The 21,818-nt window shown below is 46.6% G+C and overlaps 1 protein-coding gene across 1 annotated transcript in view; it reads left to right on the forward strand.

The window, feature by feature from the left end:
* The first annotated feature begins 7,281 nt into the window (after positions 1 to 7,281).
* Positions 7,282 to 21,818, forward strand: part of slc23a3 (solute carrier family 23 member 3) — a 100,718-nt gene continuing 86,181 nt past the window's right edge. Inside the window, exons 1-4 of the mRNA XM_069930556.1 lie at positions 7,282 to 7,652; positions 11,825 to 11,985; positions 15,048 to 15,142; positions 19,890 to 19,975. Of these exons, the coding sequence (XP_069786657.1) occupies positions 7,542 to 7,652; positions 11,825 to 11,985; positions 15,048 to 15,142; positions 19,890 to 19,975 (453 nt within the window). The 5' untranslated portion in view covers positions 7,282 to 7,541. The remainder of the gene's footprint in view (positions 7,653 to 11,824; positions 11,986 to 15,047; positions 15,143 to 19,889; positions 19,976 to 21,818) is intronic.

The raw sequence follows: 21,818 nt of genomic DNA on the forward strand, positions 1-21,818 counted from the left end.
GTCTGCTGAGTCAGCCACTGAGAGCAAAAGCTGGCAGCCGATGCCGGGAGATGATTAAGAGTCTCTGACACTTCGCTTCCTTCCCCCCGCGGTTGAGTGCCACTGAACAAATGAGGCATTAAAACCGAGGCCTTGGTTCCTTCTCAACTGGAGGTAACCAGAACCTCTGGATAGTTTGAAGGAGAGTTGCCATCCACCCCCCCCCCCTCCCCAGCCAATTTTTAACCCTCACCAAAATCACAAAAGATCCACTGCCATTGGTGGGATCATGCCTCGCCTACGTTGGCAACCACATTCCTTACATTGAGGGCACTACCTCAACAACTGAAAAAAAGCCCTTCATGAGCTTCAAGATTTTTTGGGATGCGATACACAAACCTGCTGGAGAAACTCACCGGGCCTCGCTGGGGGTAAAGGATAACCAACATTTTGAGCCTGGGCCCTTCACCAAAGTAGAGTACAAGCAGGAAGGTGCCTGAATAAAGAGGTGGGGGGAGAAGGGGCAGAGGGAGGAGCACAGGTAATAGTGGGATAGAGGGTGGAAGAGAAAGAAGTGGAGAAGTGATGGGGCAGGTTAGCTCTCTGGTAGGAGAAGGAAGAGAAGGGAATTCCTCCCTCCTCCCCTCACTTGACTCCCTATGGACACTGCATGACATGCTGAGTTTCTCCAGCATCTTTGTGTACTGCACTCAACACCAGTGTCTGCAGATTCTCATGTTTAGATGTGTTGGATGCCCTGATTGGGTGGGAGGCAGTTTCAAAAAGTAATTTTTTTTTGAAGTCACGAAAAGAAAGGGACACAGGAGGGAAACTTGCCCTTTGGCCCATCAATAAACTCTTTTACAGCAGGTTGGGAAGTTGCTATCATTCATCTCAATCCTACACTAATCCCTTTTTATTAGTCCACCCACCCCCCTCCCCCCCCCCAATATTCCGATCATCCACACCCAATTTTACTTCTCTCGCACACTCTAGGGGTCATTTACTGCGGGCACCCAGTGGAAGTCCACGTGGTCACGGGGAGAACGTGCAGATTCCACACAGACAGCAACGGAGGTTAAGAGTGAACCTAAGTCTCTGACATGGTTGAGGCACCAGCCCCACAGAAGAGCTCTTGTTAAAATCAGGAGGGTGTCTGTGTAGGCCAGGCCAGAGGTGTTGCAGGCCAGGCCAGATGTAGGCCAGACCAGACGTATCCCAGATCAGGCCAGATGTATTCCAAGCCAGGCCAGATGTGATGCGGGCCAAGCCAGGCATATCCCAGACCAGTCCAAACATATTCCAGACCAGATCAGATGCATTCCAGGGTAGGCCAGACCTGGCACAGACTGGACACATGAGCATGAAACATCCATAAGCAGATGATTTGGGAATGTTGAGGTTGACCTGTAAAAGATGATTTATCCGGTGTGAGCTCCCCTAATCTCCTGTTGGAGCAATGGGGCCAGTATAATTTAGAAGGGCCCAATAGCCCTGCAATTCTGTGAAACATTCAAACATTGGGGACACAAGCTGTACTTAGCAATGAATTTATAGCTGCTCCCTTCGGGGAAGAGATACAAAAGGATCAGAACCAGCGCCACCAGGCTGAGGAACAGCTTCTTCCCACGGGCAGTGAGAATGTTGAACGACCAAAAGAACAACTCACATTAACCATCGAAGACTCTCATATTCATGAAACAATATTCATTTATTTATATGTATATAGGAATATTAGGCCTGCATGTGTATTGTTTGTCTGTGAGTTATACCTGGTTGTGTCTCTGCATGTTTCGCACCGAGGAGCTGAGAACGCTGTTTTGTCGGGTTGCACTCGTGCAACCGGATGATAATGAATTTGAACTTGATTTACATTTGTCAAGGTAAAACCTCCTAAAGAGTTTCTCAGTGTTTCGTGTTTTTATTTCAGATTTCCAACATCTGTAGTCATTTGAAATTACTGTTTGATTCACCTTTTCCCCCCCCTGTTCATTGGCCTCTCCCCCATTTCAGGTTCTTCCACCCTCTCCCTCTCCTCTTTGTCCAGCACCATCCTCTCCTCCATCCTTTCTGCCCAACCTCCTCTCTCACTTTTCTCCCCCAGGCTCTGAAGATGGACTAAAACCCGAGCCTTCCCTCCCCACAGATGCAGCCCGACCTGCTGAGTGTTTCCAGCATTTTTTTACTTCTACCTTGGCATCCATAGCATTTCCTGTTGGCGGCTTCATCTGCCTTTTGTTGGAGGCGGGTGTGTGGGATTATTTAACCTCCTTTGTGATCTATCAGCTTTCCAAAATAATTCCATGTGAGAAAAGAAAGTATACACTATTACTGCAGCAAATTAGGGTCTCTTTGCTTCGCAAGGCCCAATTATCGACCCAGTTAGAAGGAGGCGGAATCTATCTACTCTCTTTATTTAGATTCAGTTACAGAGTAGAGAAACAGGCCATTTGGCTCATCTTATCCATGCAAACCAAGATGACTAGCTATACTAATCTCATTTAGTTCATATCCCTGCACCAATCTCAAATACATTCTCAGAAATTGCCAATCATTTGCTGGTGATTTTCCTGGTCCTCTGGCCCACCTGCTCTTTGATTGGTGGAACTTTGGGAGGAAACTGACAACTTTCCTTCAGGAAATAAATGCTCATTCATGGATCTGCTGAAAGTCGCCACGTCGCAGAGCACAGGATTGGGGTTTCACACAATGCATCTGCTAGCATTCCAAGATGGGCCGAATGGTCTGCATGGCTGTGGAGGACTGAAGGGCCTGCTCCTGTGCTGTGGAGCTCCATGTCCTAGTTTGACCTAATGTCAACTGAACTCTACCATAGCCTTCTTCTGTAGAATGACCAAGTCGGGCAGTGAACCATGGGACCATAGAAAATTGCAGCACAGAAAAAAGCCTCTTCAGCCCTTCTATTCTGCGCAATCCACTTTATTTGCCTAGTCTCACTGACCTGCACCCAGTCCATAGCCCTCCATACTTCTCCCATCCAGGGACCTGTCCAAATTCCTCTTAAATGTAAAAATTATGGCTGCATTCACCACTTCAGCTGGCAGCTCATTCCACACCCCAACCACCCTCTGTGTAAAGTTCCCCCTCATATTACCCCTAAACATTTCCCTTTTCACCCTAAACCCATGTCCTCTGGTTTGTACCTCACCAACCCTCAGTGGGAAAAAGCCGACCTACATTTATTCCCCTCATCATTTTAAATACCTCTATCAGATCTCCCCTCGTACTTCTATACTCCAGAGAATAAAGTCCTAACCTGTTTGACCTTTCCCTGTGACTCAGTTCCTCAAGTTCAGGCAACATCCTAGTAAATCAGTGACAGCAAAAATCAATGAAGGTTGTATCAAATTGTGTAGCAGCACCTTGCCATGATCACCATCAACCAATAGGTTTCAGGCAGAATGAAGCCCATCTTTCACTGAGTTGATGGTCTTCCAGAAGTTCTGGATGTCTGGCTCTGTGTGACCCCAGAAACAGCTCATAGATCTGTCACGCTGGCGCTGGAGATGAACCGTAACATTCTTCTCGACTCACTTCTTTCTGAAGCTGCACTCAGCAAAGAGATGGGCGACAGGCTCCATTCCAGCTCAGTCATCTTGAGGACAACGTGCGTGGAGGGTGATGTACTGGTTGCCTTCAGCGTACTGAGGTGTCCATATAACAGTTACCGTGCAAAAACAGGTCATCTCGGCCCCTCTAGTCTGGACCGATTTAAGAGAACTCCTCTAGTCCCACCTACCTGCTCCCTGTTCATAACCCTCCAATCCCATCCCATCCATGTACTCATCCAACCTTCTCTTAAATGGAAAAATTGATCCTGCTGCAGCCACCTCTTCCGGAAGGTCATTCCACTCAGCCACCACTCTCTGAGTGAAGAGGTTTCCCCTCATGTTACTTCTAAACTTTTGCCCCCTAATCCTTAACTTATGACCCTTCGCTCCAATCTCTCCTACCCTCAAAGGGAAGAGCCCATTCACATCTAGTCTATCTATCCCCTTCATAATTTTAAATACCTCTATCAAATCCCCCCCTCAACCTTCTACGCTCCAATGAATAAAGACCCAGTCTACTTGATTTTTCTTTGAATTCTAGATACTGCAATCCAGGCAACATTTTAGTAAATCTTCTCTGCACCCTCTCTACCTTATTGATATCTTGCCAACTGGCACAATCCAGGCTACAGGAGTACGTGCTGAGGGACTCACAGAGGCTTGATACAGCCAACATGATAGGCGCTGTGGGGAAGTCCTCCCAATTACCAGGCATTGAGGGGCTTAAACTGAGGGGAAGTCCCTCAAACAATATGGTGGGGAGAGGTGACAAGGAGCAACAGTGGTGGTAACGAGGTAACAGTGTACATTGACGATAAAGACAGCGCAATGCCTTTACAGCGCCAGGGATCAGGACCAGGGTTCAAATCCCACGCTGTCTGTAAGGAGTTTGTACACTCTCCCCGTTTTCTCCGGGGGCTCTGGTTTCCTCCCACCCTTCAAAACGTACTGGGGGTTGTAGGCTAATTGCGTGTAAATTGGGGGGCATAGGCTTGTGGGGCGAAATGGCCTGTTACTGTGCTGTATGGCTAAATTTCTAAAAGATTTAATTTACAATTTAAATGTATGATGACCATCAACTATTCATTCACACTAATCCTACATTAATCCCATTTCATTCTCCCCACATTCCCATTAACTGCCCCCAAATTGCCTTCTGTACAAAGTGAAGGGGGGGGAGTTTAGGGGAGACTTTGCTGGCGGAGGCTGAAACATTAATGGCATTTAAGAGACTCTCACACAGGCACATGGATGAAAGGAGAATAAAGGGTTATGAGGGAGGAGGGTTTAGTATTTTTTGGTATGAATATATAGGTCATCTCAACATCTAGGGCTGAAGGGCCTGAACAGTGCTGTAGTGTTCTATGCTCTAAATTTGACCAATCACTTTGGGCAATTTTCTGTGGCCAATTAATCTTTTGACCCAGAAGTGTTTGGGGCACGGGAGATAAACCACAGCAAAAAGGCAAAACCCACGTGGTCACAGGGGGAGCATACAAACTCCACTCAAAGAGCACTGGAGTCAGGATGGAGCCTAGGTCTCTGGTGCCCTGGGGCAGCAGCACTGCTACCTGCATTGTTTTGAAATGTTTCCTGAATCTTCTATGTCAGAGGAAAAGATATGCAGTGAAACCCCTGTTATCCAGAATTCAAGCAACTGGTAGCCTCAAGAAAACGGCAAAAAAATCAAATCGCGGAAGATAAATAGGAAAATAATTGGCGCATTTCACCATTAGTTCTCCTTTCATGCCACATGTAGCCTCGAGCCACCGTAAAATTCACTCATCGGGCATTTACCAATCCCCGTAGGTCCCAGATACAAGGAATTTTACTATATTTATGCAAATCCTTTATTTCAGCTTTTATTTTTCTGAAATTTTTGCTGATCCAGATGTCCTGGGTTTCTGCCAACGCCTGTCTTTTATACCTCAATTCCTTACCTCGGAGAGAAGTGGATGCATGTTCCAAGTTTCCCTCATCCGAGACCAATGGTTCTCCACCTTTTTCTTTCCACTCACATCCCACTTTGAGTAATCCCTATGCCATCAGTGCTCTGTGATGAGTAAGGGATTGCTTAAGGTGGGATGTGGGTGGGAAGAAAAAGTAGAAAACCACTGTTTTAATCGTTATGTGCACGGTTTCAGAACTCCAAAGGAAATGGGCGAATGACAATTTTTCTCAAGCAAAATATTTCAGTAACAATTGGGTCCAGAGCAGTGATTCTCAACCTTCCCTTCCCACCCACATCCCACCTTACGGAATCCCTTACTCATCACAGAGCACTGATGGCATAGGGATTGCTTAAGGTGGGATGTGAGTGGAAAGAAAAAGGTAGAGAACCACTGGGGTAGAGCATGATGGGGATTTGGAACATCTTGCAGTGCCTCTCCCTTAATGCAGGTCAGGTCTTGGAATCAGTATTGATGATGGATTGATGACACTGGAGGAACTCAACGGGCCGAGCAGCGTCAGTGGGAGAAAAAGAATCAACATTTTGGGCTGAAACCCATTGGTTGTGATCCTTTGCTACTCAGGAACATGGTAACAGGAACTTGTTCCACTGTTCAATTAGATCATAACTGATCTGGTAACTATCTTGGTCCCCTATTGATATCCAAGACAGATCTAGTGTCCATCCGAGGTAAAGCTGTATAACCAATGTCTCAGGCCTGAGCTCTTCTTCAAGGTATGAGTGAAAAGCAGGCAGGGGGTGGAGGGGTGGTGAGTACTGACCGACAGACAGAGGGTGTTAATTGGAGAGGAGAGCTTGAGAGTGGTGGGGATGCAGACAGGGTGTGGGGGGGAGGCAGTGAGAGAGACACATAGAAATCCTTTCAAAGAGAGGAGAAGAACTTCTTCAGGGTGGAAATCACAAGATATCGGAGCAGAAGAAGGCCCGTCAACCCTTAGCCGGCTCGGCCAGTCTAATGGTGAGCTGACCCATCCTCCCACTCAACCCCACTCCCAGGTTTTTTCCCCATAACCCTAATCAAATACCTGTCAACCTTAGATTAGGCCCAAAGACCTCGCTTCCACAGCCACTTGTGCACCAAGTTCCCCAGACTTACGACCCTCTGACTAAATACATTTTCCCGCATCTCTGTTTTAAACTGATGTCCTTTTATCCTGCAATAATGCCTTCTTGTCCTAGACCTCCCTACCATGGGAAACATCCTTGCCTCATCTCCGCTGCCCAGCCCTTTAAGCATTCGAAATATCTCTTCTAAGGTCCCCCCTCAAAGAGATTTTGAAGAGGATATCAGGCCTGACTTTTGTCACCCAGTGGTGAAACCACTATTATACATATTCGGTATGTGTAAATGACATGACCTTTCCTGGTCGACCCTGCTTTCACTGGCCAACTCATGACCCCTCCCCCTTTCTCCCCCATAAAGGCTGTCATGCCACAAGCCTGCCCCCAGTTCGAGTCCGAGTCAGTGTGAGCGACCAACCCAAGGACGCTGGTCCATCTCTTGCAAAGTCTTGGGCAACTTCCATCTTTGTGTAGTTGATCGTGCATCACACCCAAAACAGCTTTTAAGTGCGTCCATCCCATCGCAATCTCTGATATCCTTCCCAACATTTCCCATCCAATTGCAGAGTTCCAGACAATGCTGAGAAGCGAGATAAGGGAGGTAAATGAACGACAGACCCTGAGACCGGGACAATGTGCTCACTTTGGTGATAACCTCGACATAGTTAATCAGAATACCGTGGACAAAGGCAGAGAAGCCTCCAACTTTTAATGAAAACTAGAAAGAGGAGATGTTAGCTAGTTGGATCATCTGAGTTAATGGTAAATATATTTGTGCCAGATTCCATACCAAAGAAGCAAAGGTCGTTCAGACTTCACAATGTTGCTCAGGAAAGCAGAAGGCTCATTTGTCACTCCCAGTCCTCTCTCCCTGTCCTTCCCTCCCTTGCCTAGACTTGTGTGCAACGTGAGCTAACAAGGAACGCGAGCCTGGTGGTCGATGACAGCTGGGAAGAATGGAGGAGACTCAAAGCTCAGAGCAAAGCCCAGCGAGGAAGCCAGAGACTGTCAGGTATCCGTTTCACCAACAGTCACCCTGGATACTGAGCACTTTGTTTGCACTGCAGGTATGTAAGAACCAACCAAGCAAAGCCACGAGCATTGAACGCTTCTGGTGCTCGACTGTCAGCCGCCAAAGTCCGAACCTCTGGAATTTCCCTCCAGAAGGAGATGCTGCTTCATATGAACCTCCAATCGTCCTCTGTATGGAGTTTGCGTGTTCTCCCCTTGACCGCTTGGGTTCCTCTCCACACCCCCCCCCCCGCTACTCCAGAATCCTTTTGTGTGCCAAAGGCATGCCGTCTGGTAGGTTAATTGCCCCAAGCGTCCAGGTGATTCGGGGTACCTGGGAGAAGTTGGTAGGAATGGTTGGAGAAAGCAAAGGGGATCACACTGAATCTTTTAAGAAATTAAATTTCGACAGACAGCACGGTAACAAGCCCTTTCGGCCCATGAGCCCTTGCCGCCCAATTACACCCAATTGACCTATAAAAAGAAAGGCCAGGGAGTTACCTGGTCCATTACCTTGAGTGCCCGCTCATTAGCCTCAATGTATCTGTGCAATTTGACCGTAACTCTATGCTGATTTGTTACTTTAAGTCTCCCCTTGAAGCTCGTTTCATCAGCCAGATTTTTTGTTGCATGTTCTAACATCTCCCACAGCTGATCTCGTTTTGAGAGATTTAACTCCCTCACTAAAGCAGCTCCCGTATACATTCAGTCTGCTGCTTGTAATGGACTGGGTCCACTTCATTCACTTCCTCCCAAACAGTTCTTGCTAGCTCTGCTAGGGATGTCTGTAATAATTTAACTGAACGATTACTGACTGATATTTTAATTAATGCGCGGGTGGAGTCTGCGCAGACAGGACCTTGGAATGCCTCGTGCAAACCAAAAGCCTCTAATCATCCTCAAGCAAAGACTGAAAAACCGGAAGGAGAATCTATTGCTGACCCCAGATGTGTGGGATCTTGCTGTGCACATAGACCAACTCCTCGGAGGCTGAGGGTTTAGAAGTTTATAAAGTTACACTGGACAACAAATTTTTTCAGAAGATTTGCTTCCTGGAAAAAATATTAGGGGATTATTGTCAGAAATAAAACTTCTCACACATGAGTCTCTTTAAAACTGATGACACGACAAGCTTTATTTACAAGTCTGCAGAGTTGGACTCAACTGGCTTCTCACCAGTTAAGCCCCGATACATACAGTGCATTGATTTTTATACCCTTATTGTTTGCCCTTCCCCTTCTTATTAATACGGTTTTAATTGGTTAGTATTGCAAAAGCATTCTAAGTATAACTGCATTTTTAATTATCACGTTCGTTACGTACGCTGCGAACTCTACATACACTAAATTCTGTTTCTCACCCTTCTTATCAATCTTTTGTCTCCTGCATGTCTCTCACTATGACCATGAAAAGATATGTTTTAAAAAAAACATATCCAGCTGAACCTTTTGTCCTTGGCTGCTAGTAAGCTCCCTGTCCGTTCTGGCTTCCCTTTTTATGATTAATCATCACATTTTAACTTAAGCCATTTTAACCTAAATTCTCTATATATAACAATCCACCCCTTTCTCTCTTTAAAATGTGTGTATTATATATATATGAATGGGGATTTTAACTCGGGGAAGAGAAACGTTTCATGATAAATTAATCTCGTGCTGAAGTAAAATTCTAACGGGGTCTCCCAGTCCCCCTGGTTGCATAGCCTGTTGGACCATGGAAATCACCAGGCTGCGTAGACAGGGAATAATACAGGGCAAAACAAGTAGGAGGAATAAAATATCTCCGATGACCCACAATAAGGTACGCCACCAGGTTCCTCCAAACCATTTGTCTATCCAATTTAATTTTGCAAAAGGATGCCAGGTTTGAACCGGTACATGGGACAAAGTACGAATATTATCAGCGATTTTTCGAATGGCTTGGCCATTATCATCAATCTGTGAGCAGCAGTTAGTCAAATTAAGCTTTCCACATACACCTCCTTCCGTGGCTAGGAGATAGTCTAGGGCCAGATGGTTCTGATATATAGCAGAGCGCATTTGACCTTGCTGGGATGCAAGTAATTGCAGGGCTAGAGCTGTTTGATTTGTAACAATTTCAAGGACTGCTTGCAAGCGAATAATGCGATTTAACATATAAATAGGAGTACGATAACCAGGTTGAGGAACAGCTGCTACCCCTCAACCGTCAGATTCCTCAACCACAAAATCAACCAGAGACTCATTTAAGGGCTTTTACTTTAGTGATTTGCCCTGGTGACACATTTCTCCATGTTCGTCACCGACTGCACTAAGATCAACGGGGAAGAAGTCCAAGTGTGAATGCAGAAAATGTATTTTTCATGACATATAACCGTTACAGCACAGAAACAGGCCATCTCGGCCCCTCTAGTCTGCTAGTCCCACCGACCCGCTCCCTGTCCATAACCCTCCACTCCCCTCACACCCATGCACTCATCCAACCTTCTCTTAAATGGCAAAATTGACCCTGCTGCAGCCACCTCTCCTGGAAGGTCATTCCACTCAGCCACCACTCTCTGAGTGAAGAAGCTCCCTCTCATGTTACTTCAAAACTTTTTCCCCATAACCCTTCATTCATGACCCTTCGTTCCAAACTCACCTCCCCTCAAGGGGAAGAGCCTATTCACATCTACTCTATCTAACACCCCTCATCATTTTAAATACCTCTATCAAATCCCCCCTCAACCTTCTACGCTCCAGTGAATAAAGATCCAGTCTACTCAATCTTTCTCTGTATTCTAGATACTGTAATCCAGGCAACATTTTCGTAAATCCTCTCTGCATGTTGCATTCCATGGTTTTGTATGTTTTGAGCATGTTGTCAATCAGCTAGATATAGTTTGGTGCTCTTGTTGGTGCCAAGAAAATTTTTAATGACATCTTTAAATGCCTTCCATGTATGTCCAGACCTAAGACTACATTTGCACAGCATTTGCACTGAGAGCAGGCTTGGACTGACCAAAGCAGCTTGCTTTGTGGGCAGTATACGAGTAGACTTAATATATGACATGAAATCACAAAAATAGGCCTATCTAAAAAAGGGAAGGTGATAAGAACATTTTAAAATGATTTTCATGATCAGCGGCCCAAAATCCATAAAATGCACACTTAGAACCGTAGAGCATCACAGCACAGACCAAGGTGCCTTCCTGAGCTTGACCTCATGACTGCATTTGGCCCATGTCATTCTAAACATTTCCCTTCCATGAACCTTTCCAGAAGTCATCGAACCATAAAATATTACTGCATAGAAACAGGCCCATTCGGCCCTTCTAGTTTGTGGTGAACCATTCTTTTAACCTAGTCCCACTGGCCTGCACCCAGCCCATATCCCTCCATACCTCTCCCATCCATGCACCTGTCCAAATTCCCCTTAAATGATAAAATTGAGCCAGCATTCACCACCTCAGCTGGAAGCTCGTTCCACACTCCCATCACTCTCTGTGTGAAGAAGTTCCCCCTCATATTCCCCCTTAACCCATGTCCTCTGGTTTGTATCTCACCTACCCTCAGTGGAAAAAGCCTATCTAATTTTACTCTATCTATCCCCCTCATCATTTTAAATACTTTGATCAAACCTCCCCTCATTCTTCTACACTCCAGGGAATAAAGTCCTAACCTATTTGACCTTTCCCTGTAACTCAGCTCCTCAACTCTGGGCAACATCTGAGTAAATCCAAAAGTGTTCTGGAAGCACATTTGTCATTGCAAATTCTGCCTGGCCTACAGGAAAAAGAAATTCATAGATTATATTCACATAATCCTAAAAATATAATTTGAAGTAAATGCATAAAAATATTTTGGGATGCTTTACTGGGTTACAGGAGACTGTTCATCAGTCTCACAGCCTGTGGTAAGAGGCTATTTCCCAGCCCGGACGTCCTGATTTTAATGCTTCTGAGCCTCTTTCCTGATGGTTATGGTTCAAAGATACTGTGTTCTGGATGGAAAAGGACTTCTATAATTCTTTGAGCCATATTTAAGCAATGCTCCCGGTGAATAGTGAAAAAGGAGACCCCAATGACCTTCTCTGTCGTTTTGATGATCCTCTGTATCGACTTCCAGTCCAATGCTTTGCAAAGACTGATGTCTTCTTCGATGTGTCTCCACACCAATTTTAATTTAACCTCATTCCTTTGGAGCTCTTAGTTGATTGAAAGTACCAACAGTCGTTCTGCAATGATATTTACCTTTCCTCTTCTTCACAGCACCTGTTGGTCCAGGCAGCTCTTCTCCAGACCGTTCACTGCCTTCTGATTGATGCCCTTCCGTCGAATCAGAGGTTGCGCCAGTACGGCTACCAGTTCATGGCCACCAGCCTCTTCTCCTCTGGCATCAGCACCTTGTTACAAACTACTCTGGGCAGCAGGTAAACCAGCCTTCACCTTCTCATTAACCCCATCGCTGGGCCGAGTCAGCTGTGTAAGATCAGTTAGTGTGAAATGGTGAAATTCAGGAGGTCAAATACCAGTGGAAAATATACAGTAAATGTAAGAAACCGTGGCAGCGTTGATGCTCAACGGCTCAAGATCCAGATTCATTTATTGTCATTTACATAAATACTGAGATTAGAACATTACACCACTGTAAAGGCTCTCCAGCCCACAATGTTGCGCCGACAAATCAATTTTTAAATTTAGACATACAGCACAGTAACAGGCCATTTTGGCCCACAAGTCCATGCCCGCCCATTTTACACCCAATTTACCTACACTCCCTGTACGTTTCGAACGTTGGGAAGAAACTGGAGCCCCCCCCCCTCCCAGGGAAAACCCACGCAGACACGGAGAGAATGTACAAAGTCCTTACAGACAGCACGGGATTCGAGTGCTGTAAATTTGTTGCACTAACCGCTACACCATTTGTGCCACCCCATTCCCTGCCTCACTCCCATATTCTCTATTTTTCTTACATCCATGTACCTATCGAGGAGTCTTTTGAATGTCCCCTATTGTACCAGCCTCCACCATCAATCACAGAACTGGATTCCAGGCACCCACATTTACGTCTAACATCTCCCTCAAAACGTTCCACCCACTTTCAACAGATGTGCTCTGGCGTTTGCTATTGTTGCCCAGGAAAAAAAAGGGCTGGTTGTCCACCCAATCCAAGCTCTTCATAATCTTATACACCTCGATAAAGTCACCTCTCATCCTTCACTGCTCCAAAGAAAAAAGCGATAACTCTGTCAATCTTTCTTCACATGACATCCTCTCCAATCCAGGCAACATCCTGGGAACTCTCCTCTGCACCCTCCCTGATATATTTACACCCTTCCTTTAATGTGGAGCCCAGAAACTCTGTGTGATCCAACCAGAAGTTTGTGGAGCTTCAAATACATGAGTGTGCCAACTGTTTCTTGCCGTAAAGGCACACGAGCTGAGTTCCCTTAACAATAGAAGCAGAGGAGAGTCCCTTCAAAGACGTTAAATGTCTGTGGATTCACCTCTGCAGCCCCACGGTCTCTGTCCTTTCCCACGGTGATTTTGAACTCCCGGTTCATGTACCCCTTTGGGAGCCATCCTTGTCATTTCATGAATCCTTGTCTCATTACCTGGTTCCCGTGAGCCTATCTCCAGAAGCCTTTAGCCTAATCTGAGTCTTACAGCCGCTGAGCCCCTCGCTCTTGTCCACTACTGTGGATCGCCTCCCAGGCCACCTTCCCAGCGGAGGAGAGAGGGGTGAGTTCACCCGCTCTGGTGACCCCCCCTGGAATCTGCAACCTTTGTCATCTGCTGCCAAGCATGGGATCTGCCATCTTGGACGTGGACCTCCGTGGGTTTCGCTGCTGTTACTGTAATTGGATGGGAGGGATTATATGGGAGGGATATGAAGGGGTGCAAATGAGTGGGTCTAGGCAGTAAAAAGGTTTGGCACAGACGAGAAGGGTCAAGGGGTCTGTTTCTGGGCTGTTATATTCGATGGCTCTAACTTCCATCGGGTCGCCTCTCAGCCTCTGATGCCAGAGTAAATGGCCAAAGTATGTTCAATTATATGTGCTGATGAGTGATAAGTGCAGATTCTCAGCCAATAAAGGAGTCCATGTAGGTATAAGGTAAGGAAGGGGTGGATTATGGACCGAAGAGCCTGTACTGTGCTGCTCCATGAATGGTAGAATTCAAAAGAATATTGAGGAACAATGCGACCTCAGTTCATATTCAAGGATCCGTAAATGTGGCAGAAGAAGTTTATTGGCTCGTGAAATGTTCATAAATGGTACCTGCCTTCATTAACCAGGCTATAATTACATTTTACCAGGCTCTGTTTCGGCCAAGCTTGGAGGATTGTCCACAGTCCCCCTTTAGGAAGGATGTGAAATCACCTGGAGAAGGTGTGGAGGCGGCTCACCAGCAGATTGCCCTGGATGAGGCATTTCACATGAGGAGGCAGGGTTGTTTTCGGTGGAGCAGAGGAGCCTCAGGGGGACCTGACTGAGAGAAAGGAAACCATGAGAGGCAGAGACAGGGTAGAAAGTGGAATAATTTTCCCTACCATGGAGGTGTCAAAAACTCGAGGACCTTAGGTGAAGGGGGAAAGGTTGAGAGAGGATGTGGGGCGGGGGGGGGGGGTGGTGGGGGAAGAAAAGTCTCCAGGGCATGGATAGAATCTGGAACCCATTACCTGAGGAGGGATCGAGTCACCTGGGACAATACTCATTGGAATTCAGAAGAATGAGAGGGTATCTTATAGAAACATAAAATTATGAGAGGAATAGATAAGATAGAAGCTGGACAGTTGTTTCCACTGGTCGGTGGGTCTAGAACTAGATGACATAGCCTCAAGATTCAGGGAAGTAGATTTAAGGCAGAGATGAGCACGAACTGCTTCTTCCAGACAATAGTGAATCTGTGGAATTCTCTACCCAGAGGTGGCCTCATTAAATGCATTTAAGACATGGTTAGATGGATTCTAGTATAACAGGGGAAGTAAAGGATATGGGGAGCAGGTGGGTAGGTGGAGGAATAGAGTCCACTGCAGCGCACAAAAGTGTCGGAGAAACTCAGCAGGTGAAACAATATCCATAGGAAGCAACATTTTGGGCATGATCTTCTGAGTGTCTCCAGCACATCTGCTTTTTGCGCTCGACCCCAGCATCTGCAGATTTTCTCATTTTACCCCGGCGTTAGTTCAGCTGTGATCTTACCGAATGGCGGAGGGTTAGATGGCCGACTCCTGCTCCTAGTTTTTGTGCCCTGAAGTGATATATGCAGGGATTTCTCCCAACGTTTAAGAAATGTCCAGACCAGCATTTGAATCACCAAGGTAAGGAAAGCTATGGGTCAAGCATTGGTGACTTGGATTTGTGTAGATGGGGAATTGATGAAAACAGTGGGCCAAAGGGACATGCATGACTCTATCTCTATCTGTCAATGAAGAAGCCCCTCCTGGCATCCACCTCCACCAATTTCTCTCTTCCTTTATCTTTCCCAGATTACCATTGGTCCAGGCTCCATCCTTCGAATACTTGATCCCTGCTGCAATTCTTATTTCACATCCCATGGAAGCCAACATCTCTCGTTATAACGGTACAATACTTCTTTTCTGTAAAATCTCCTTTACAACTGATGTGGCGCTCCTGCAGCTTTCGAAGTGTTGGTGGCCTCCAACTTTAGTGAGGCAGGAATGGATGAGAGAAAACGTTGGGTGGCAAAGCATCAATCAAACCCACTGCTGGAGGAACTCAAGGGTTGAGATGGAGGTGGGGGCTGGGGTGGGGAAGAATGATAGAGCAGCATTTATTGAAGCTAAAGCTGCCATGAGTGAAGGTGACCAACAGGTAAACTACCTTGAGCGAGTGTGGCCAGGGGTAGATCGGCAGTGAATCAGCAATCAATGGCATAATAAGTATGAGAGAAGGTGGCCAATTGTACAGCTGCGTTGCAGAAGAGTGGCCAATGGCAGAATGGCAATCAGAGGAGGCCAAGAGCAGAATGACCTGGATAAAAGGTGGCCAATGGTAGAGCGGCTTTGAATCAAGGTGGCCAATGGTAGAGCAGCTTTGAATCAAGGTGGCCAATGGTAGAGCAGCTTTGAATCAAGGTGGCCAATGATAGAGCAGCTTTGAATCAAGGTGGCCAATGATAGAGCAGCTTTGAATCAAGGTGGCCAATGGTAGAGCAGCTTTGAATCAAGGTGGCCAATGATAGAGCAGCTTTGAATCAAGGTGGCCAATGGTAGAGCAGCTTTGAATCAAGGTGGCCAATGGTAGAGCAGCTTTGAATCAAGGTGGCCAATGGTAGAGCAGCTTTGAATCAAGGTGGCCAATGGTAGAGCAGCTTTGAATCAAGGTGGCCAATGGTAGAGCAGCTTTGAATCAAGGTGGCCAATGATAGAGCAGCTTTGAATCAAGGTGGCCAATGGTAGAGCAGCTTTGAATCAAGGTGGCCAATGGTAGAGCAGCTTTGAATCAAGGTGGCCAATGGTAGAGCAGCTTTGAATCAAGGTGGCCAATGGTAGAGCAGCTTTGAATCAAGGTGGCCAATGGCAAAATGAGAATGAGCGAAGGTGGCCAATAGCAGAATGATCTTGATGGAGGGTGGCCAGTGGCAGAGAAGCGTGGGACAGGGATGACCAATGGCAGGATGACGATAAGCGAAGGTGGCCAAACAGCAGAGTGACCGTGAGTGAGGGTGGCCAATGGTGGAAGAGTGTTGAATGAGGGCAACCAATGGCAGAGCAGCGATGTGAGAAGGTGGTCAACAACAGAACACCACTGAGAGAGACTAATAGTGAAACAGAGGTTGTGTGGAATGAGCTTCCAGCAGAAGTGGTAGCGGTGTGGATAACGGTAACATTTAAAAGACATTTAGACGGGGACGTGGACGAGAATGTTTAAGGGAGGTGGGCCAAATGCAGGCAATCAACATGGACAGCATGGAAAGTTAGGCCAAAGGGCCTATTTCTGTGTGGTAAACCTCTGACTCTATAACACTGGGCAACAAAGATTTTCAAAAGATTTGCTTCCTGAAAGAAAAATGGGGATTATGATAGACTTCAAGCTGAACACAAAGATAATTTCAGATTTGCTGTATCACGTAGGAAGTTGGAGAAACATGAAATGAACTTTGATTGATTTTAGCATGTTTAATCACATAATTATGTTCACACATTGCGTTAGTTCAACCGACCTGCATCAGCACCTGATGCCTCTCATGTCAGTGCCCAACAATAGTCGGCCCGCATTGATGGATTCCCGTTGCCCTGATATCACTTTTCCACGGCCGCAATGCCCTGGCAAAACCTTTCACCACATTTGTCACTGACTGCACCAAGATCAGCAAGGAAGATGTTGGCGTAGCAACACCATTGCAGCGCCAGTGTGGGGGACCGGGGTTCGAATCCCACGCTGTCTGTAAGGAATTTGTACATTTTCGCCCTGTCTGTGTGGGTTTTCAAAACGTACTGGGGTGGGGGGTGGGGGTTGTGGGTTAATTGGGTGTAAGTGGGTGGATAGGTTAGTGGGCCGTAAGGGTTGTCTGAATTTTTTTTAAGTGCGAATGCGGAAAATGAAATTTCAATGCCATGTTGCACTCCATGGTTTATCCTGGGGGAAGACTATCAAACACCCATATGACATCTATATAGTTATATATGCTTAATGAAGCATATACTTCTTATGAAGTAGACTTAAAATATGACAGGAAGTCAAAAATAGGTTGCATCTAAAAAATGGAATGTGGTAGAAAACTTTTAAGATGATTTCATAATCAGCTGCCCAAAGTTCAGGAAGAAAAATCTTCGAAGTCCAGTGTAATAAAGTGAAATTCTAAAAGTATTGTTAAATATTATTTACTTTAATGGAGACATGCAGCACGGTAACAGGCCCTTCTGGCCCACGAGCCCGTGCCATCCAAATATGACAATTAACCTTAAGGGTGGGAGGAAACCAGAGCCCCCAGGGAAACCCCCGCAGACACGGGGAGAACGTACAAACTCCTTACAGACAGGGCGGGATTCGAACAGGGGTCGCTGGCGCTGTAGCTGCACCATGCTAACCGCTACGCAAACTGCTTATTCTGGACAGCAGAGGAAAGTTAGCGATATCACAAAAAGAGAGAAAAAAAAATTGCCCCAGTTTACTGGGCAGAGAAAGGTGTTTGCATAACTTGTCTGCCAAACAGTTGTGCCCAGTTCCTTCTGTCACATTGCCATTGCTACTGGCATACTTGCCTGATTCTCTTCCCCTGGCCCCACTCAGTCTTCTCAGTGGATGGTCAAGGGCTGGAGGCAAAGGATATCATCTGAATAGCAGCTCCATCCTGTGGTTCCTTGCAGGAGTGCACAAGCTATTGCTCTGGTGGTGAAGAAGCCAAATGCAATGCTGGCATTCATTTCAAGAATTTAAGTGAGGCTTTAAAAGACACTGGTGGGACCTCCCTTGGAGTATGGTGAGCAGGTTGGGGCTGCTCATTTAAAAAATGATGGGCTGTCGTTGGAGAGGGTCCAAAGGAGGTTCACTAGGATGATTCTGGGAAAGAAAGGGTTATCATATGAAGAGCGAAAATAGAACACGGAGGTCTGCAGACACTGTGGTTGAAGTAAGAACACAATGCTGGAGAAACTCAGCAGGTCAGACTGCTTGATCTACTGAGTTTCTCCAGCGTTGAGTTTTTATGTCACGCGAGGAGTGTTTGACAGCCTGTACTCATTGGAATTCAGGAGAATGGGTGGGGGGGGGGGATCTCAGTGAAACGTTTTGAATACTGAAAGGTGAGGACAGAGTAGATGTCGAAAGGTTGCTTCCCACGGTGGAAGAGTCCAGTGCAAGAGGGCTCGACTTCGGGAGTGAAGGGCGTCTGCTTCGAACAGAGGTAGGGAGGAATTTCTTCAGCCAAATCTGTGGAATTTGTTGCTGCAGGAGGCCGGGTCATTGGGTGTGTTTAAGGCAGAGACTGATTGGTTGTTGATTAGCCAGGGCATCAAAGGTTATGGGGAGAAGGCCAGGCAGTGGAGCTGAGGGGGGGGAAATGGATCAGCTCACGATGAAATGGCGGGGCAGACTCAATGGGCCGAATAGCCTATTTCTGCTCCTATGTTTTATGATTGAGTTGGGAAAGAGTAGGGGCTGCTATAATTTTCCGTAGCCATCCCTGGGATGTAACAAATTGTTGACATCAGGGTTTGGGAAAGTCGAGAATATCCAATTCTCTAATTCATGATAGCTCAGATTGAAGCCTCCTAGTGAAGTCGAACAGCAGGCTTTGTGCAGGGCTAACTGGGAATATTGGTTCAGTATTCACCTACGGTTGATTTGCAGGTGCAACAGGTTGGAGAGCAGGCCAAGTTGCGTGCACTTGGTCTTTTCTCCTTGGAGTGACGAAGGATGAAGGGATGACCCGATAGAGGTGTACATGTTGACAATGGGCACTGATCATTTGGACAGCCGGAGGCTTTTCCCAAGGACTGAAATGGCTGATACAAGGGGGCCTCATTTTAAGGGGCTTGGGAGTACGTACAGGGAGAATGTAAGAGCTAAGTGTTTCCAATGTGCGGCTGGCACCAGCGGTGGAGGCAGGGATGATAGGATCTTTTAAGAAGCAATTAGATAGGCACGTGGATCTGAGAAAAATGGAAGGCTATGCAGACGGGAAGGTCTACGCAGTTGTTAGAGTAGGTTATGAGATTGGCTCAACACCGTGGGCTGAAGGGCCTGTACTGTGCTATGGATTAACATCATGATCTCGGTCTTTTCTCCAGGATAGGGGAGTCTCCAACCAGAGGGCATGTTTAAGGCGAGGGAAGGGGCAAGATTTGAAAAGGACCTGAAGGGCATCTTTTTCACACAGAGGGTGGTGGGGGTGTGGAACGAGCTTCCATAGGAAGTGGTAGAGGCAGGAACAATTTTGTAAGACGTTCAGGCAGTTATGTGGAGGCAAAAGTTTCAGAGGGAGATGGGCCAACCATGGGCAAATGGGACGAACACAGGTAAGCACTCTAGTTGGGCTGTTCCCATACTACATATAACGGCAATTACAGTCCAAAGTCACACTGCACTCTTATAAGAAATCGGAGCAGAAATAGACAATTCAGTCCATTGAGTCTGCCTCGCCATTTAATCATGAGCTGATCCATTTTACCACTCAGCCCCAATCTACTCACCATAACCCCTTGATGTCCTGGCTAATCAAGAACCTAGCGACTCTGCCTTAAATACACCCCAATGGCTTGGCAAACTTGTGAAGCCCCTGTGGGATATGCTGACTCCAGGAAGGTCTGTTCTTCAAACTGATTTTTGTTTTTTCTTGCTTTTACTCTGTGCCTCTTCCGACACAGGTACTAAGCCTGGAGTTCCATGCCCTGGGGCTCAGTGCCCTGAGACAGAATTCAGTCTGCAGCCATGGAGAAGCATTCTCAGTGAGGTAAGGATCCCGAAAGTGTCCGGTTTTGCCCTCTCCAGGGACAGGAGTGTATCTCTCCAAGCCTTCAGTCTGCTTACACAAAGGCACAGATCGAATTGCAAACCTTCAGCCCTCGAGTGGCACAGCCAATGGAACCACCATCTCACTGGTCCCAAGATACAGGTTCAATCCTGACCTAGGGTGCAGTCTGTGTGGCGTTTGCCCATTTTCCCTGTTAACCCCCACCCCATGAATGCTCTGTGTTTCTCCTACATCCCAGAGGCATGCAATTGGTAAGTTTATTTGTCACTGAATGCACAGTTCAGTGAGAGAGGTTCTTCTGCGAGCAGTCTAACGGGTTATCGCTAACATAGATGTAAAGAGCATAGTTCCAAGATTTTAGGATGTGAATGAAAAGGCAGATCAATGGCACCAAGCAAGGGTGGTGGGAGACCATTGTTGTGGGGGTTCAGTCAGGAGCCTGATGGCTGCAGTGATGAAAATGACTTTAAACCTGTTGGTAAAAGCACAAGAATGTTGGAGGAACTCAGCAGATCTTGCAGCACTCAGAGGAGGAAAGATATATAACCAATATTTAGGGCCTGAGCCCTTCTTAACGGGCTCAGACCTAAAACATTGGTTATAGATCTTTACCTCTTATGGGGTACTGCGAGACCTGCTGAGTTCCTCCAGCCTTTTTATGTTTTTACTACCATCTGCAGACTTTTGTATTTAACTCTCTAGCTTATTGCTAGACATTTTCACACTCTTGATCCTTCTTCCTGATGGGAGGATGGGTCCTTCGGTGTGCCGGCTGCCTTTCCCAGGTGGTGGGAGATGTGGATGGAGTCCGTGGAGGGGAGGGAAGATCACGTGCTGCTCTGAGCTGCATTCGCCGCCCTCTGCAACTTCTTCCAATCTTGAGCAGAGCTGCGCCTGTCCCACGCCATGGCCGGCCTGGTTGGCGTAGCAGTTAGCGCCATGCCTTTACAGCAATTGGGACCAGACCGGGGTTTGAATCCTGCGCTGTCTGTATATTACCCCCGCGCCTGCGTGGGTTTTGTCCAGCGGGGCTCTGGTTTCCTCCCACCCTTCAAAAATGTACTGGGGTGTAGGTTAATGGGGTGTAATTTGGGCGGCGCAGACTCGTGAGGCCGAATTGGCCTGTTACCGTGCTAAGTTAATTTAAATTAAGTCTGCTCCCGGTGGCGCACCTGTGGAAGTTGTTGAGCGACAGGGGGAAAATGGCAAATTCCCTAAAGGAAGACTAACTGGCCAGGGTATATTCCTTCTGACGTATTGGTCAGCAATAGAATCTGGGTGAAGTTGATGAGTGTGGGGTAAAGTAAAAGAAATCAGGATTGATACAAATGGATTCTTAATGGCCAGCATGGAGTTAGTGGGCTGAATGGCCTCTTTCTGTGCAATATGACCACAGGCTGTCCCTTACATTCCTCCATATGAACATGCAAAGTAATAAAAGGGAGAATATTCCACCACTCAGTCAGATCTTGGCTGAACTAACCGTCACCGCAACTGTTGCCTGTACCTGCCGTCTCCTTGAGTCTGAAGAATTTCCATAGAAAATGCTGGAAACATTCAGCAGGTTGGGAGAATCTACGGAGAGAGAAATGGAGCCAATGTTTCAAGCCTGGATTGGAGAATGTCTCTTATGAGGGAAGGTTGAATGAGCCAGGTCTTTTCTCTTTTGAGCGACGGTGGATTTTTAAATATTCAATTTAGACATACAGCACGATAACTGGCCCTTTCGGACCACAAGTCCGTGCTGCCCAATTAACCTACCACCCCTGGTACATTTCAAACGGTGGGAGGAAACCGGAGTCCCTGGGAAAAACCCATGCAG

Source organism: Narcine bancroftii, chromosome 4 (assembly GCF_036971445.1).
Source record: "Narcine bancroftii isolate sNarBan1 chromosome 4, sNarBan1.hap1, whole genome shotgun sequence".
Lineage (NCBI taxonomy): Eukaryota > Metazoa > Chordata > Chondrichthyes > Torpediniformes > Narcinidae > Narcine > Narcine bancroftii.